The 19,278-nt window shown below is 42.9% G+C and overlaps 1 protein-coding gene across 3 annotated transcripts in view; it reads left to right on the top strand.

The window, feature by feature from the left end:
- Positions 1 to 19,278, top strand: part of LOC115094216 (sulfotransferase 1 family member D1-like) — a 56,063-nt gene that overhangs the window by 18,274 nt on the left and 18,511 nt on the right. For all 3 annotated transcript variants that reach the window (XM_029607030.1, XM_029607031.1, XM_029607032.1), the window contains exons 2-5: positions 1,898 to 2,046; positions 4,014 to 4,139; positions 16,421 to 16,518; positions 16,827 to 16,953. In XM_029607030.1, the coding sequence (XP_029462890.1) occupies positions 1,899 to 2,046; positions 4,014 to 4,139; positions 16,421 to 16,518; positions 16,827 to 16,953 (499 nt within the window). In that variant the 5' untranslated portion in view covers position 1,898. The remainder of the gene's footprint in view (positions 1 to 1,897; positions 2,047 to 4,013; positions 4,140 to 16,420; positions 16,519 to 16,826; positions 16,954 to 19,278) is intronic.

The raw sequence follows: 19,278 nt of genomic DNA, 5'->3' as shown, positions 1-19,278 counted from the left end.
CGATCTGGGCCCCCCTAAGGTCCAGGATCCAGGATGGTTGCGCCTATTCGGGGGCCCCCCCCCCCCCCCAAGAATAGCCCTGCTTTCTTTTATTACTCATTATACAAAAAGAATATTCAATCTCTGGTATCACCTTGGTAACAATAACACTAAATCCCCCCACTACCAGGAACTCTATGATATAACACAAAACCCTGCAAAAGATGCTCCATGTATATGTAGCAAACCTACTATACCAAAAGCTTCCACTAACTTCCATGACTGAAACAGCAGAAATCCTAGCTGTGAAAAGGCAGCTCTACAAATATTGCAATGGACCCTAAAAACACAGGTGCACCTTCTCCTGGGAAATGCAGAAGGGAAAACAAAACAAGCTGGATAGTTACAGAGCCGTGCTAGCAGAATCCCTCACCTCGCTGACACACACAGAACGCTGTATACCAAGTAAGTGTTTATAAATTAGAAATATGCAGACAAAAACTGAACTGGAAACCCCAAGAAGGCAGACTCTGCACATTTCCCACAACTGAGAGAGATAATAAAATACTTCCTAAAAAATAATTAGCAGGAATAACTCCATATAATCTTGTAGAAATCTGGAGAAATAGCAATTCTAGCAGCAAAATGTGTTGTATTTTGTCATCAAGCCACAATCTTGGAATTGCCCTTTCTGTGTAGTGTAAGTTTATTTTACTGTTATTATTAGCAGTATACTGATATATATTTTTTCCTCCATCGTCTTTATTTTTTAACCTCGTTTTGTTTAGTTTGGCAGCACATGCACAGACTGTCATGCCAATAAAGTTTCCAGTACCTGAATGTGTTCCCATTCCTGGAAAAGGAGCACAGTCCTTAAATCTTTTGGCTGGAGAGTCAAGAAAGCTTTCCTTACAGCTCAGGCACAAAAATAAGTAACTAAATAAATAAATAAATAAATGTGTTGACTCTCTGCCAACGCCACCTCCACTGGCTCATCATTGTCATCATTTCCCTCATCCCTGCTCCTGGCTGCTGTTGGATCTCAGAGCGATTGCCCAGATTTATTTTAGAAGACCCAGCACTTTGTTCTGTTTTTATTCCAAGAGATTTGTACGAAGCCTTCTTGGTGTTCAGCTTGATTAAAACTTCATGATCGAATCCCACATCTCAAAACCTTCTCTATGTACTTATGCCAGGTTCATCAATTGCACAACTACCTCAACAAACACGTTCTAGCTACAATAATTCATGCACTAATCTAATCACCACCCGAACTGACTATTGTAACTCACCTCTCAATTCTGCCTAAAACAGAGCCAACTCTTGCAGAACACTGCCTCCAGAATTTTGTAGGGGCCAGAGCTATAGACCAGATAAAGCTCATCTTACACCAGTTGCATTGATTCCTGGTTGAAAGCAGGATAAAGTTCAATACCTTTTCTTTGCCTTTAAATATGTGAATAAACAGGCCCCTGAGTATCTCTCCCAACTTGTTGCTTCCTACACCCCCACTATAGCATTCTGATCTTCCCAATTGGCCCTTTTCTCCTTCCCTTCTCTGCCTTCTGCCACACTGACTTGCATAAGACTTTGTGCTTTCAGCTGCTATGCACCTAGCATCTAGAACGAGCTACTGCTTCCCCTCCATCACTTTCTGGAAGAAAGCTAAGGCATGTTTGTTCAGTCAGGCTTTCCCCTAGTCTGCTCACCAGATAAGAAGAAAGAACGTATAATGCCATTTAGAGGGGACCTTTGATTCAACAGTGAGTGCTAATGACCCTGCAATTATTGTCACTTTTATTTTATACCTGTAATTTAATTCTAATTTGATTGCAATCCACCTTGAGACCAAACATGGAAAAAGGCAAAATATCCAATGTTTGTAAATAAATTCCATTTCTGACCTTCTCTCTTCCAGTATGGAGAAGGAAGGACCAGCCCAGAGACCAGAGCTGAAGTACATCCATGGAGTCCCCTTAATCAAGTATTTTGCTGAGAACTGGGATCAAGTGGAAGTCTTCAAGGCCAGGCCGGATGATTTGCTGATTTCCACCTACCCAAAAGCAGGTAAAAGAGGCTACTAACCTCTGAGAGAAACCCCCTCGTCCTTCAGCAATTACCTCAGAGACCCACTCATATCTGGCCCAAAGCAGGCCCAATCAAAGACTGTCTAATCCAGAGAGAGAACTAAAAACGTCTCACTAACTCTCCTCAGAGACCCTCTAACCTAAAGACCCTTTAGTTTACAGATACTCACCCTCCTAGGTGATTCTCTAAACAAGCAAAAGACTTGCTCACCTCTCACTAACCTAAGTTAACCCAGAGAGAGAACTTTTCATTTCACACCTACCCTTAAAAGACCATCATTCTCAGACAGCCTCACTCACCTCCTGTCTACCTTCCTCTGATGCCCGCTAACCCAGAGACTCTTTTCTCACACATCTCAAAGAGCCTCTAACTCAGAGTAAAACCCTCTCATCTGCCACCTGTCAAGCACCAGGCCATTCTTTATGACTCTTATGTCCAGGGATACAAGAACACTTAGATTTTTGTAGAAAGTATAAATTTTTATTTTTATTTATTTATTTATTTAAATTTCTTATATACGGCATTCGCGATGGGAGTCGCATCATGCCGGTTTACAAATAACAAGGTGTGACAACAGAATAAATACTTAATAACTTAAAAACATTAACATGTGATAGAAGAATAAGGTAGCAGTTACAATAAAACAGGGATAAAATGCAACTTGGAATGAAGAGAAGGCAAAGGAGAGATTAACACTGAGATAACAAAAGAATGACCAAGGTAAATAAAACCAAGGTAAATAAACCTGCCTCATTAAAAAAGAGAGAACATTATTGAGTTGTCAAAGGTTGTTCATTACCCTGACGGGAGTTCTTAGTTGCTTGAGTTGAGAGTGGGTTCAGTTGGTGTCTGGAAAGGCTTTCAAGAATAGCCAGGTTTTAAGTCTTTTTCTGAAAGTGGGGAGGCAAGGTTCCTGTCTCAGTTCTGGTGGGATAGAATTCCACAAGGTAGGTCCTGCTGTAGAGAAAGCCCTGTCTCTGAGAGTCCTATGGTTAAAGGTTTTTGCAGGAGGCACCTGTAATACTTATTTTTTGCAGGAGGCACCTGTAATACTTATTAATATAAGTATTCTTGGGAGATGCTGATGCCATTTCTGACAAACATTCCACCAGCATCTCATTGTATATATGACCTCATCCTTCTTTTATACAATATAGTACTAGGTTAGAAAATTCTAGAAGTGCGTGACTACCCAGAGAATAATTTACATTGGTTGTCATGTCAACAGCATGATAAGATCATCCCTAGCTACCCTGTGTATTTCTCCAAAGTGGGGCCCATTTACCACCACTCTTTAGATAGTCTTTTGTTCTGTTAGAATCATGCTGGTCAGGGCAATTTACACATCTGAGGCTGTGTTTACAGATGCTCCTGAGAAATAGTGCTTCTATAGTGATTGTATATCCTGAAGTTCCCTTCGTTGCCTTCTGCTCTTTGTGACCCTAAAATTAGGCCTCAAAGTATGGCGCCAGCTTCAACTGCTGTCCAGATGTCCTGGGAATTCCTCCAGGTCAGGCTCAATAAGTCATTTGAAGTTCATACATCCAAGACAGGCTAATATAGCAGAGGATTCTGGATCAGTTGCCTTTCTCCATGTTGGTTTTCAGGCTCAGGCACACTCATTACACCTGCCCTCCTCATTGATCCTCTAACCTAGGAACAGATTGGCTCACCTCCCATCTACCCTCCTCAAGAGACTAACCCAGAAAGACCGTGTCATCCTCTCAAAGACCTTCCACTTTCCCCAAATCATTTAGAATCCCTCAGACACCTCCTGATACAGAATGATTATTTTTTACCAACTCAAAAGCATAGGGAATCTGACCTATTCCAATCTGAGACCCCTTAACTCAGAGTGAACTCAGCCCCACCTCACAGGCTGCTACTGTAGATATGGTGATAGTATCAGGTGAGGCTGTATTATCAGGGTCTTTGTTTCTTGGCAGGCACGACCTGGATGAGTGAAATTGTGGACACAATCCTTAACAATGGAGACACTGAAAAATCCAAACGTGATGCCATCTACATCCGAGTTCCCTTTCTGGAATTTGCAATCCCAGAAGTCCTAAAAGGTAAAGGGAGAATAAGTGAAAGAGCTAGAGAGCTCACAGCTTGTGCAGTTTTAGCTTCAATCAGTAGGCAGTGCTTTAGGGAATGGTGAAACCTGAGCAGCTGAAGGATAAGCCTCAAGGTGAATGACTATATTAAAACCCAGTTGTGGAAGGAAGTGATAAATGAAGTTCACATCAAGGAAAGAAAGATGATCAGTGGGATGATTCAGTTATCTACTTTAGGGGTGGTTTTGTTCAATATTTTATGATTGAGATTGCAGAGGGTTAGTAGGAAAAGTTTATCTTTGTGCAGATGATACTAAAATCTACAACAGAATGGACACCCCTTAAGAAGCAGACAGAGTGAGAGGTGATCTAAGGAAGTTCAAGGAGTGGTCGAGTGCTTGGCAGCTGAGGTTCAATGAAACAAAGTACTGTACGGCATTATATTCGAGGGTGCAGAAATCCAGGGGAGCTGAATGTAATGGGGGAGGGGTGACATATTGACTGCACCAAGGAAGAGAGAGACCTCAGAGTGATCATATCTAATGATCTCAAGATAATTACACTACATCGAGCTGATATTAATTCAATGCAAACATGTGTTACCAAAATATTTTAAATTATATTTTTCTTTATATTTTTGTGATACTACACCGAGTTGAGACAGAGGAATGCTAGTGTGCATAGGGAGAGGCATAACCAGAAAAAAAAGGACCTATGTACAGATCATTCATGAGGCTTCATCTAGAGCAGGGGTCAGGAAACTTTTTGGCTGAGAGAGCCATAAACGCCACATATTTTAAAATGTAATTCCATGAGAGCCATACAATATGTTTAAAACTAAATACAAGTAAATGTGTGCATTTTATGTAAGATCACACTTTTAAAGTACAATAAGTCTCTGAAAATATTACAGCAGGCCTTAAGACACCAATACATCTCCTATTAGGAAAACGGACCAAGTCAGGCTGCTATAGAGTCCTACACAGAAACTACACGCCAGCAGAAAACCTCACCTGAATCACGTGCTGTCCCTCACCTAACATAGAATAAAGAGACCAAAACGCATAACAAGAAGCATGCAGACAAAAACTGAATTGGAAACTGCAACAAGCCAGAGTCTCTGTATGCAGTGTAACAAAGGAAAAAAGAAACATCACACATCCTTATAAAACAAATCAAGAAATATAAAATCATCAGCAGTAAAACTGTACTAACAAAAAGAACATATTTCGAAACAGCTGATGAGTGGAATATCCAATAATTAAAAACTCATATAAAACATTTCCAGATACCAACAAAATATTTCAAAATAGCAGACACAAAGATCCAGTAATGAAAAATAATAAGGATACAAAAATTTTTTTGCTCTGCATACCTGGGAACGTTTGATATCCAGGTGTCCTGAGATTGTTCTGAATTAGCAGGAGGTGGGGTGGTTTGCTTGGAACTTTCTCCTCTCTCAGTCACATACCAGCGCACTCTCTCACACTGGCTCTCAATGACACACCTATACACACATGCTCTCAGTCACTCACATATACAAATGTTTTTTCTCTCTCACTTATATAGGCTCTTAATTACACATTTACACACATGCTGTCTATCTTTTCACGCTTACACACACACAGGCTTTCAATCACATAAATACATGCTGTCTTTTTCTCTCACACACAGACTCTCATTCACATGCTTACAAACATGTCCTCTCTTTCTCTCATTTACACACAGGCTCTCAATCACATACTCCCTCACCTAAATCAGCTCTCAATCACACACATACACACATGGTCTCTCTCTCTCATTTAAACACAGGCTCTCAATCACATACTCACATGCTCCCTCACCTAAATCAGCTCTCAATCACACAGACACACATGGTCTCTCTCTCTCTCATTTAAACACAGGCTCTCAATCACATACTCACATGCTCCATCACCTAAACCAGCTGTCAGACACACATGATCTCTCTCTTACTTATACACACAGGCTCTTAATCATACATACACATGATCTCTCTCACACACAAAGGATCTCAATCATACACACATACTCTTTCAAACAAACAGGTTTTCAATTACAAACTTACACATACAGGTTCCCAATGGTAAACTTACATTCATGCTCTCTCTCTCACAGGCAGGATCTCAATCACAGACATACTCTCTTTCACATATACAGGCTCTCAATCATTCACATACATGCAATCTCTCACTCACACACACAGGATCTCAAACACACATGCTTGCTCGCTCATTCATTCACTCTCTCTCTCCCCCTTCCCCCCCCCCCCCCCGGGAACTCGCGGCAGCAGCAGCCACCTCCCAACACTAACCTCCTTCATTTTCAGCCCTCGCGGAGGCGAAGGCGGAGTCCCATCGGCCGCGGTTGAAGATTTTCATTTTCCTCCGAGCCGCGCTGCAGTCTTCTTCCCGGACACTAGCGTGCCTGCGCGGGTCTTCCCGCGCAGGCACCCGATGCTCTCCACTTCCTCTTCCGGGCCGCGGGAAGAAGAGAGCACCGGCGTGCTCTCTTCTTCCCGCGGCCCGGAAGAGGAAGTGGAGAGCATCGGGTGCCTGCGCGGGAAGACCCGCGCAGGCACCCGATGACTCCAGCGCTGGCACCCAGCTGACACCCGATGACTCCCGCGCAGGCACCCGGATGACTCCAGTCGGCGTGCTCTCTTCTCCTCCCCCCCGCGGCCCGGAAGAGGAAGTGGTGAGCATCGGGTGCCTGCGCGGAAGAAGAGACCACGCTAGTGTGGTCTCTTCTTCCCGCGCAGGCACCCGATGCTCTCCACTTCCTCTTCCGGGCCGCGGGGGGGGGGGGGGGAGGAGAAGAGAGCACGCCGGTGCCGCTGACTCCAGCTGTCCTGCCGCGTTCCGCCCGGGCTGACAGCATTTTAAGCCCGGGCGGCGGAGGACCGGGGAGCAGCTGGGTCAGCGGGGAACCGCGAAGTATGGCGACACTTGTCTGCGAGCCAGATGCAGCCCTCAAAAGAGCCATATCTGGCTCGCGAGCCATGGGTTCCCGACCCCTGATCTAGAGTATTGTTTCCAGTTCTGCAGGCTTATCTGTTAAAGGATACAGGCAGAGTAGAGTTGGTCTAGAAAAGGCCTTCTTGAGATTTCTTCTCCTAAACTGATACATCTAACTGAGGCTAGGGAGTGAGCATTTTCCATAGCAGGGCCCATTTTGTAGAATGCTTTTTCATGACAGCTGCGGGCCATTTCTTGCATACAAACATTCCAAAAGCATTGCAAAACAGGCCAGTTACTAATATTGCTTCCCAGTATTTTTCCAGCAATGGGCAGTGATATTCAGGTTTCTTCCCCTTGCAGAAATCCCACCTTTTTTGCAGAATGCTTGTACGGGATATAAATGTCCCCATGAGCATGCTCAGACTTTAGTAGGAAGGTGACTGGAGAGGGAGTTGGAGGAGAGCAGAAGCTAGAGATCAATCCTGAATCTCAAGCAACAGAGAAGATGGAAGGAGATTTGAGAAGATTTTTGAAATAGCTTGATCTCAAAAAGAGATGGAACAGCTCCCTTATGAGGAAAGGCTGAAGTTCTTAGGGCTGTTCAGCTTGAAGAAGAGATAGCTGAGGGGGGATATGATAGAGGTCTTTAAGATCATGAGAGGTCTTGAACGAGTAGATGTGAATTGGATATTTACACTTTTGGATAATAGAAGGACTAAGGGGCACTCCATGTAGTTAGCATGTAGCACATTTAAAACTAATCGGAGAAAATTCTTTTTCACTCAACACACAATTAAGCTCTGGAATTTGTTGCCAGAGGATGTGGTTAGTGCAGTTAGTGTAGCTGGGTTTAAAAAAGGTTTGGATAAGTTCTTGGATGAGAAGTCCATTAACTGCTATTAATCAAGTTGACTTAGGGGATGGCCTCTGCTATTACTGGCATCAGTAGCATGGGATCTTCTTAGTGTTTGGGTATTTGCCAGGTTCTTGTGGTCTGGTTTGGACTCTGTTGGAAACAGGATGCTGGGCTTGATGGACCCTTGGTCTGACCCAGCATGACAATTTCTCATGTTCTTATGTTCTTATCAGTCCAGAGGGAAGGGCATCCCCTAGTATTCCAAAAGGTTGTATCAAATATCTTCTTTCCCAAGCGACCAGTAATAGTGAGGGTAAATAGAAGTTTTGAGGCTTTTGAGAAGAGGACTCAAGAGACTTGAAGATTTTTGAGAGTTTTGTATTATAGTTGAAGTTTTCTGATTTGTTGGACCCCAGTTTGATATTTTTGTACTTGGGGTGGTTTTTTTTTTGTAATTGAAGTTTTTATTGAACTTATTCAAATGAACATAACAGCAAGATCTATGACAGTACCACAGGCACCGAATAACAACAATAGATACAAGCACCTTGAAATAGTACTGAACAATAAACAAATAGCATAGTCCCCAGTGAATTGGTTTCATCTGGATTTTTTCCCCCATTATACTCCCCACCCCCCACCCCCACCCCCTCCCCCTGGTCATCAATACTGAAAACAATGCATAAGTATGATGAGAAGATACGATGGGATATTTATTGATTCTCAGTCAGCCGAGTTAGGCACATTACCAAGCTTCCATGTTAAATAGTGAGACCAAATGTCCCTATGGAGGGCCATTCTATCTTGACTGGTTGCGGTGAGTTTATTCATATAATAGATTCTATCTAGCCTAGACTGGATGGGTCCAAATGTAGGAGGCCCCTGCTTGCGCCACCAAAGCTCTATTTCACACTTGGTGGAGGAAACTACCTGCTGGATCCATCTAATGGCCAGTCTGGTTCCATGGTGTGGGAGTAAATTATGCAAACAACTTTTGGGATCTCTATGTATGCGAATATGTATTATTTCATAGACAAAGTTAAGCACCTCATCAGTATAGGAATTTCAGGTACTGCTCTTTCTTGGATAAAGTCCTTCCTCCAAAACCGTACCTACACAGTCCTCACCGACAATTTTACATCCCCCCCTGTTAATCTCGACTGTGGCGTTCCCCAAGGATCCTCCCTCTCTTCCACCTTATTTAACATTTACATGCTCCCCCTTACAAACCTCCTCTCCAACCTTGGTATCACACACTTCATCTATGCGGATGATGTGCAAATCCTCATCCCTTTCAAAAACTCTGTTCTCACTGCACTCCAAAACTGGAACACCATTCTCGCCTCCATAAACCAGCTCCTCACTGACATGCACCTAGCCCTCAATCCGCAAAAACTGAACTCCTCCTCGTCTCCTCTAGACATGCAGCCACACCCATTCTCTCCACTCTCCATTCCCCCAACTTTCTCTCTGACACAAGAAACCTGGGTGTTATACTTGATAACCAACTAACCTTCAAACCATATATCAAATCTATCCTTAGCAGCTGCTATTTCAAACTACAAACCCTCAAAAAACTCAAACCCCTTCTCTACTTTTCCGATTTCCGTACGGTACTCCAATCCATAATTTTTTCGAAAATTGACTACTGTAACGCTCTCCTACTTGGACTCCCTTCTACCCACATCAAACCTCTACAACTCCTCCAAAACGCTACTGCACGCATCCTCACTAATGTCAATAAGAAAGACCACATTACTCCCACCCTCATTGATCTCCACTGGCTTCCCATTCACTCACGAATTATTTACAAGACCTTTACCCTCATCCACAAAAGTATTACTAACGAACACTACAACTGGCTAAACCCACCTTTCCTCCCTCGTACCTCCACAAGACCCACCCGTGCCTCCCTCCTTGGAACTCTTATCCCTCCTTCCATAAAATCCACTAGACTCATCTCCACCACCAATAGAGCCCTTTCCCTTGCAGGCCCCTCCCTCTGGAACTCTATGCCTCTTGACCTACGTACCGAAACCTCCACACCTACTTTCAAAAAGAAACTCAAAACCTGGCTTTTCCTCCAAGCATACCCCCATTCTTCATCATCTTCACCTACTAACACCCTAGCCCAACCATCATCTCTCTCCAACACCCCCCTTTCAGGACCTACACCCAACACCCTCCCCCTCTAAAGATTCATACAATTTTGTATATAACCAGTGTACATATTTTTACCTCGAATCCCTGTTCATATCTTATCCTTATGTATCTGTTTGCACCCTCCCCCCGCCCCTTCTTTTGTCTCGACTACCCCCCTCCATCCCTCCCCTAGTTATTTAGTTAATTGCTCTGTTACTGCGTTTATGTTATATACCGTTCTCCGTAAAGGCTTTGCCTATATATCTTTTGTTGTAAGTTACTTGTAAACCGGCACGATGTGCAAACGGTTGCCGGTATATAAAATTAAATAAATAAATAAATAAAATAAATAGTAGGGCTATACTTGGGCATTCCCACCACAAGTGGAAGAAAGTTCCAACCGCACCACAGCCTCTCCAGCATAGGTTGCTACCCCCTCCCGAGCTTGCATAATCTGCCTCAAGGATCTGTACTTGGACCGGTGCTTTTCAATATATTTATAAATGATCTGGAAAGGAATACGGCGACTGAGGTAATCAAATTTGCGGATGATACAAAATTGTTCAGAGTAGTTAAATCACAAGTGGATTGTGATACATTACAGGAGGACCTTGCGAGACTGGAAGATTGAGCATCCAAATGGCGGATGAAATTTAATGTGGACAAATGCAAGGTGTTGCATATAGGGAAAAATAACCCTTGCTGTAGTTACACGATGTTAGGTTCCATATTAGGAGCTACCACACAGTAAAAAGATCTAGGCCTCATAGTGGATAATACTTTGGAAAGGGGAGCTGGCGTCAGCTCAGTGAGCTGCAGCAGTCAAAAAAGCAAACAGAATGTTGGGAATTATTAGAAAGGGAATGGTGAAAAAAACGGAAAATGTCATAATGCCTCTGTATCTCTCCATGGTGAGACTGCACCTTGAATACTGAGTACAGTTCTGGTCGCCGCATCTCAAAAAAGATCTAGTTGCGATGGAGAAGATACAGAGAAGGGCGACCAAAATGATAAAGGGGATGGAACAGTTCCCCTTTGAGGAAAGGCTGAAGAGGTTAGGGCTGTTCTGCTTGGAGAAGAGATGACTATGGGGGGATATGATAGAGGTTTTTAAGATCATGAGAGATCTTGAACGAGTAGATGTGAATTTGTAGCTGGGTTCAAAAAAGGTTTTGATAAGTTCTTGGAGGAGAAGTCCATTAATTGCTATTAATCAAGTTGACTTAGGGAATAGCCACTGCTTTTAATTGCATCAGTAGCATGGAATCTTCTTGGTGTTTGGGTACTTGCCAGGTTCTTGTGGCCTGGTTTGGCCTCTGTTGGAAACAGGATGCTGGGCTTGATGGACCCTTGGTCTGACCCAGCATGGCAATTTCTTATGTTCTTAAGTTGAGTCTTCGGGACAATAGACCTCTGTGACTTGGCTGACTCCTTATTCTCTGTGATGCACCACTCCTGGAAAAGTAAACATTTACAACCACCACATGCCAACTCCATGTCTGGAAGAGGCCTGCACAGCCAGCAGACTCCCAGCAGGCTCAAGGATGACTACTCGACTTCCTACCAATCCTAACAGTTTTTCTCACATGAAAAGACAGCTGTCCTTCGAATGACACTATTTTGAAACCTTTTCGCTTTAAATGGATCAGTAACAGCAACTCCCAGACTTTTGTCAGGTCTGGCATACTGCAGGCTCACTAGCACACATCTGCACCTTTGCTTCCCTCAGACTGCACAAGGGCTCCACTCTCCTTTTATGATGCTTCATATCACACACATGCTATCCCTGTCAATGGTACTGGCTGACAATATTCACATGATGCCAGATCCCCCTCCCTGGCTTCCTTCTTTCAGGTATCGGATCCACACAGCCTCAGAAGGGTTCTTCTCTTTGTTGATGCAAAAGACCTCCTGTGTTGCACATGGAAGATAACTTTAAAACAAACATGTGCCTACATAAATCATGCATACAATTGCACACAGATGATATAAAATATGCCTAAATCTACGCAACAATATATTCGCATATCTAAAAGACACATGTAATGTAGAACTAGCTGGATAAGTAGTGTTTTAATACTTAGCCACCTCTCTCACTTACAGGCCGATACAGTACAGTGTGCTCAGACGGAGCGCACTGTTAGCCTGCTCTTGGACGTGCATTTTCCCTTACCCCTTATTCAGTAAGGGGAGGAAATCGCACGTCCAATCCGTGGCACCTAATAACGCCCTCAACATGCAAATGCATGTTGATGGCCCTATTAGGTATGCGCGCGCGATTCAGAAAGAAAAATGTGCAATCAAGCCGCACATTTTACTTTCAGAAATTAGCGCCGACCCAAAGGTCGGCGCTAATTTCTTCCGGCACCGGGAAAGTGCACCCTCCGACTTAATATCATAGCGATATTAAGTCGGAGGTCCCGAAGAGTAAAAAAAGTAAAAAAAAAAAATTTGAATTCGGCCCGCAGCTGACAAGCCGAAAACCGGACGCTCAATTTTGCCGGTGTCCGATTTCCGAGCCCATGGCTGTCAGCGGGCTTGAGAACCGACGCCGGCAAAATTGAGCGTCTGCTGTCAAACCTGCTGACAGCCGCCGCTCCTGTCCAAAAAGAGGTGCTAGGGACGCGCTAGTGTCCCTAGCACCTCTTTTTACCGCCGGGCCTAATTTAATTACACCTCTACCACACCTCTACCAGACCAGTGAGACAAGCCTACAAAAACAACCTTCAAATCCCACCGATGAAGTCAGCATTAAGCAAAAGAGCTTTCTCCACAGCAGGTCCTAAAATCTGGAACACTCTCCCGTCAGATCTCAGATCAGTGCAATGCTCCACTACATTTAAAAAACGACTCAAGACTTGGTTATTCAACCAAGCTTTCCCTTAACATCAACTTGCGGAATATCCCTGCCAATGATCCCCTCCGTGGGAACACGCTAGAGAACTATATAGACCTCTAGAAATCACATATTCTTTGGCAGTCTAATTATCTAACAACATTATAATACCACCTGTTTAGCTAGACTACATTAGGCACCGTACCTTTTAATTATGTTATTAACCCCATATATCTTAACCCAAGTTAATTCGACCTGTTCATTGTAAGACATTTACTTGTCATTGTTATTGTTGAGAATGTAAACCGAATTGATCAATAATTCTGTTATTGGAAAGTCGGTATAGAAAAATGCTAAATAAATAAATAAAATAAATTAAATAAATTAACTTACTGTATCGCACGCACAGGAGAGTGTCCTGTGCGCGCACCGGAAGAGCGGGCGCTTGCCCGCTCTCCCGCGCTTTTTACTGTATCGACCTGTTAGCTGGATAAGTAGTGGCTTTTCATTATCTGGCTAAGTGGAAGCTGCCTCTTACCCATAGAAGTAAAAATGTATCTGTAGTTGTGCTCCTAATTTGAATCATTTACAAGAGAAGTTTAACTCGCATATTTTTCTTAGTAATTGTTGGCTTTTACATGCATAAATTGTCATATTTTGTAATGTGAGTGCAATAAGGAAATTATCAGTTTTACCAGTTTAGTCCCCCAGTTTGCCTGGTCTCTCTGCAGCTCAGGAACACTCTCCTGACTCTTCAGGTTAGGGTCCCCCTCCACCCCATCATTCAGACATCTCACGCAGTCAATTTTGCATTTTTAAGATGTTTCCGATCACTTACACCAGATATTGAGCAGAAGTAAATATACGCAAGTAAAAGACTTTTAGCGTGTCACTTTGGCAGCTTTTAAAATAGTCACGCGTTTACATGTTGGCCCTTCTCTGGATCATCCCCTGGCCTGCCCCTGTTTTACATGAGCAAATGTATGGGTGGTCCCTGTTTTACACACCTATGTAGAGGCTTTTAAGATAGTGTTTATACCCATATATGTGCTATCTTTTACGCGTGCATCGTTTGAAAACTCATCCATATGTGTTTTAAACTTCAGTGGCCATTTTGTTTAATGTAAGACAATGGGAGAAAATTTTCAAAACATGCAAAAATGTAAATCAATGCCCAAAAACATCAGAAATTGCCAAAACAAAAAATTGCTATGTGTTATTGCTGCCTAAAAATCCATCTAACCCACATGATGGGTGCCAGTTTTATGTAACTCCCTGCTAGGATACATAAAGTAACACCAGGTACTGGGGAATTCCATTCTTGCACTGGTTGGCCAGTGGGTTTGGAGAAATGGTCAAGCAGATGATACAGTGGAGCAGGATCAGAGGTTTTTCTGTCTTGCACAGGGAAAGGTCTCCCCTCTGTGGCTGAATAGATAAAGCCTCTCCTCCCCCAAAGTAAATGGAGGTTGTATATTACATGTACATTATTTTAATGTACAGTTTTAAATTGTGTAATAACTGACACATGGCACTGCTGTACATTGGCTATCTCCATATTCAGCACCTGTCTCCTCCCCCCAAAAAAATCTCCCTGATGTCGACAATCCACACTGAAGCTATTTAGGACCGATGTAATAAGATGTGAGTAAAAAATGCGCACTGAACTTCTGCATACATTATTTTTATTCACATGCTAACAAAATAATGAACTCCCAGTATAGTAAACTAATTGTATGCTAATACTTTGACTGTTTAAAAATGCATCCTAACTTGTAAAATGTGCATGATGTATCCATACAAATCTGATTTATGAGCTCAAAACACGATCTGTACACAAAGCATTTTCTTTGGGGAAAAATCCCGAGGACAGGACCCTGCAGCATGACCTCCAGATTCAAACACATTAGGGATGTGAATCCTGTGCCCGATCGTTTTAACGATTGGATTCGTCTGGTGGGAGAAAAAAATCTGATCGGCATGATTTTTTTAGTAAAAAAATCGTTTTTCCGAATAGTGCACACTAACCGCGATTTCATGCGCACTAAGCCGCGCATGCTTGTGGCTGTCCCCCGTGGCCATTTTGCTACCAGATATAGCACGCACTAGCCAGAAAGAGGAAAAAAGTGCCAGCAGGCTGCAGCAGTGACAGTGCCAGCAGTAGCCACTAGCCAATAGCCAGTCTAGCCTCAGCCTGCTCTTTAAATTTAACCACTGTAAGTATAATAAATTAATAATAAAGTTTTTTGTTTAGTTTTTCTATAGTATGTTAATGTTTTGAAGCTCAGGTTGCAAGTTTCTTTATTAAATGTTTTGTTTCACTAAAGTAGCATATAGAGAAGTACTTAATTTCATTTTATGTAAAGTTTCTTTAGTTTAATACACAAAGTACTTCATTTTATTTTATTCTACTCTAGTGAAAAAAAAGAAGTTTAGTTTAACACAGGAACTGCAAACTTGAGCACAGTGAATGTGGGGGGGGGGGGGAAGAGGGATGTGAAGGGGGAGACAGCCCCTGCATTCAGCAGCTCTTATTTTCTGAAGAGATCTGTCCTTCAGAGACCAGGGAGTGGGACTGCTTGGCCCTTCACCTCCCCCTTTCCCTCCCCTTCTCCTTCTCTCTCCCATATACCAGCAGTGGGAGGGGGGAGAGGGATGTGAAGGGGGAGACAGCCCCTGCATTCAGCTGCTCTGATTTTCTGAAGAGATCTGTCCTTCAGAGACCAGGGAGTGGGACTGCTTGGCCCTTCACCTCCCCCTTTCCCTTCCCTTTGTCAAGCTACCAACCGTTTCCATTTCCCATCCCCCATATATTAAACCAACACCTCAGTGGGAACCTTGGTAACATCAATAAATAAGAGGGCAGCCAATAGGAATACATATTCATTCCTAACTGACCTTAACTGACCTGAAAAGTGTCAAATTGTATCATTTTCTGTTAGTGCACACTAACAATGGGTAGTGCGCACTAACTTCCTGTTAGCGCGCACTAACTCCCGTTAGTGTGCACTAAGACGATTAACAATTTTTTTACCATAAATCGGGGAAATTTCTATTGTTTCGCACTCTTTAACGATTAATGACGATATTAAAAATATCGGACGATAATTTAAATCGTCAAAAAACAATTCACATCCCTAAAACACATAGACTAACACCAGCTCCAGACACTTTACGCCACCTCTGACCAGGCATTACATTTCCAGCATTAAAACACAAGTAAAGCTTCTGCATCTCTCTGCATTAGTAATACCAGTAATTGCTAATGCCTTCATTAACATGGGGTTTGCTTGGAGGAGCGCTGATTTGTGTAAAAAGACTTAGGTTTATGCGCACATATAGTTTACGCGCTCAACTCTTTGTTACATTGAGAATAAAGCACAAAATGTAGGCCTGACTGTGTAATAACCTGTGTGTGAGTGCACTTTATTACACAGGGGCCCTTTGTTAATGGGTCTATTTAAACCATCTAATATTTTTCCAGGGACGGAGCAGTTAGTCGATCTCCCATCACCCCGGGTAATAAAGACACACCTGCCCATCGAACTGCTTCCTCATACCTTCTGGGATAACAACTGCAAGGTAACTAGCCAAAAGCCAAGGGAGAATGGAGGTGGAGTGGAAATTCTTTATTTTTTTTAACTTTATTTCTGTGCTCTCTGGGAGCAGTGATTTTGAAAACTTTCAATCAGTGTTTATATTGGTGATATTCTAATGCCCCAGATACCGCCTTAGCCCTTGGAATTCAGAAAATTACAGAATAATAAAGTCTCAGCCTGAGGTTGCATCTTTTACTGAGAATCGAGGCCTGCATAAGAATAGATTGAACAGGTATAGCAGAGAGAATAAATAGGGGCTTCTAATCTCTCCCATCCTTTCCCCTCTGGCAGATGATATATGTGGCCAGAAATGCCAAGGATGTGGCAGTATCTTATTATCACTTCTACCAGATGGCAAAGGTGCACCCAGAACCTGGAACCTGGGAGGAGTTCTTGCAGAAATACATGGATGGAGAAGGTGAGATGGCTATAGTTTGCAAGTGATCTCTGACCTGCCGCAATATCCCTGAGCATTGAGGGGGGGGGGGGGGGTTCTTTGTTCTATTCCCTAGCTCTGAGTGGAATTTTGGTTGTGCCCCTAAGAGCAAAGCAACATAACTCGTGCCATGTTGTGTCAGACCAAAGGTCCATCAAACCCAGCAATCTGTCTTTGACAGTGGCCAGTCTGGGTCAATAGGAAGTGCCAGGCAGATCCCAGGGATAAGCGATAGCCCACCTGGCTAATAATTGTTTATGGACTTTTCTTCCAGGAATTTGTCCAAACCCCATTTCAACCCAGCTATGCCAGATGCCTCGACTAAGTCCTGCGACAACAAATCCCAACACTTGATTGGACATTGAATGAAAAAGTACATTATTTATTTAGATTTATCTCATGCCTTTTCATTGGTGGCTCAGATGCATTATATTTAGGTACAGTAGGCATTTCCCTGTTCCCAGAAGGCTTATATTCTAAGGGCTCTATTTACTAAACCACGGTACTTTTCATGGGTGGAAAATTACTACGGGACTCACAATGCATTGGTATCACAGCTTAGTGAAGCCCATAGGATTTTTCCCTTTGGTAAATCGCCACTGGAAAAAATACTTTCCCCAGTGAACAATAGTGGCCCCTTAGCCTGAGGCCATTATTTTCTTAAAAGGCCTGTACTGCCTAAGGAATCCGCTCCCAAGTGAAGAGAACTCCCCCCAGAAGTCTCTTTCCACTTCCCCCACCCCCCACTGTCCCTTGCAGTGACCAAAATGAAAAGTTGTTGAAAGTTAATGACTCTGGGCACAGGACCCCTTCACCAAACCTTTTCCCTTTGTGTAAAAAAAAATAACCCCGGAGCTCATCCCTAGCCCACATTATCTCTCTTTTTCTGGAGGTCCAGTGGAGCTCAGAGTGTCCTCTAATATTTTCAGGCTGGCGCCGACACGTGCAAAATGATGCCGGTCAGCTACTGTATAATCTTTGCCCCATCACATGATGGCAATATACCATAGATGTTTGTCCTTTTTCTTATTTTTAAAACCCAATGGTGTAGAGCTTCAAAACCTGCTTGGAACAACACTTTGCACACTTAAACATAATCACCATAAGGTTACCAGAGAAAAATGTTTAAAGAGTGTAAGTGATGCTTCATAAACCTTTTAGGGCACCATCCCGGTGTACCTTACTTAGCTTTTTAATCATGAGCACCACCGTCCACCCTAAAGTCCTTTTTATTTTCTAAAAAATAATTTTTTTGTTATTTTTAAATTATTATTTCAAATGCTTCATGAAGAAATGTGAAAAGCAACACAGAGGATCGCAGTTCACCAAAAATATTCAAAAACCCAAAAAGGTATATCTGAAGTAACTTAACTTAAGCTTGAATCCCAAAGCTTCGGTGTGACCATTGGCGAAGTTAGCCCCAGCAAGGCCAAGTTTCGAATTGCTTCTTCGTCAGGGGAAGCCACTTAGCCGCTGCACAACTCAACTCGCTTTTCACTTGAATCCATTGAAAAGGCTCGCGAAAGCGCTGCCCGGTGTTCTCTCAAAACATGACGAACCTGCATACGTCTGTTCGGCATCCCGTTTTTAAAGGGACTCTATCATGTGACTCTAACCATGGCGGTAATGAAATTCAAACTTCCCTTTAAATGAGTGAAAACCAATCAATTTGATCGTTCAACCCAGACGGTGTTTCAGCCTTCAACTTATAAATCCAATATTGCTCCCTATAGTTTAGTAATGACCCCATGTCGTCAAACAGTGAATTGCTTGTTACTTTTTCGATTATTGTCCATTTCAAATCATCAAAACTGTGACCATACTCAGCGCAATGACTCACAAGGGGGAGCTGACAAAACTCTGTTATTGATTCGCGATTTATGTTCCAGCAAACGAATCTTAATCGCCCTACTTGTCCGTCCCACATACACCTTCGAGCAATCACATATAATCGCATACACCATGTTGTTTGTGGTGCAATCAGTCAAATGTCTCCGTTTCACTGTATATCCTGTATTGATGTCAGCCCAACAGTTCCCCTCGATGGTATTCACACACACTGCACACTTTCCACACTTCTTGTGTTCTCCCAAGTTTGCCGACTGATGACTCTTCCTTTCTAAATTGGCTCGGACAACCTTGTCCCGTATATTAGAGCCCCGACTTGTAGCAAACAATGGTAAATCCTCAAAAATTTTGTGAAGTCCTAAAATGTGCCAGTGTCTTTTTACAGCTTTAATCACCACTGAAGTTGAAGTGGTCTGTTGGAGTACAAAAACAAGCTGTTCATGTACCCGACGTTCCCGG

This window comes from Rhinatrema bivittatum, chromosome 6 (assembly GCF_901001135.1).
Source record: "Rhinatrema bivittatum chromosome 6, aRhiBiv1.1, whole genome shotgun sequence".
Classification (NCBI taxonomy): domain Eukaryota; kingdom Metazoa; phylum Chordata; class Amphibia; order Gymnophiona; family Rhinatrematidae; genus Rhinatrema; species Rhinatrema bivittatum.
This window is presented reverse-complemented; position numbering and strand designations above follow the sequence as displayed.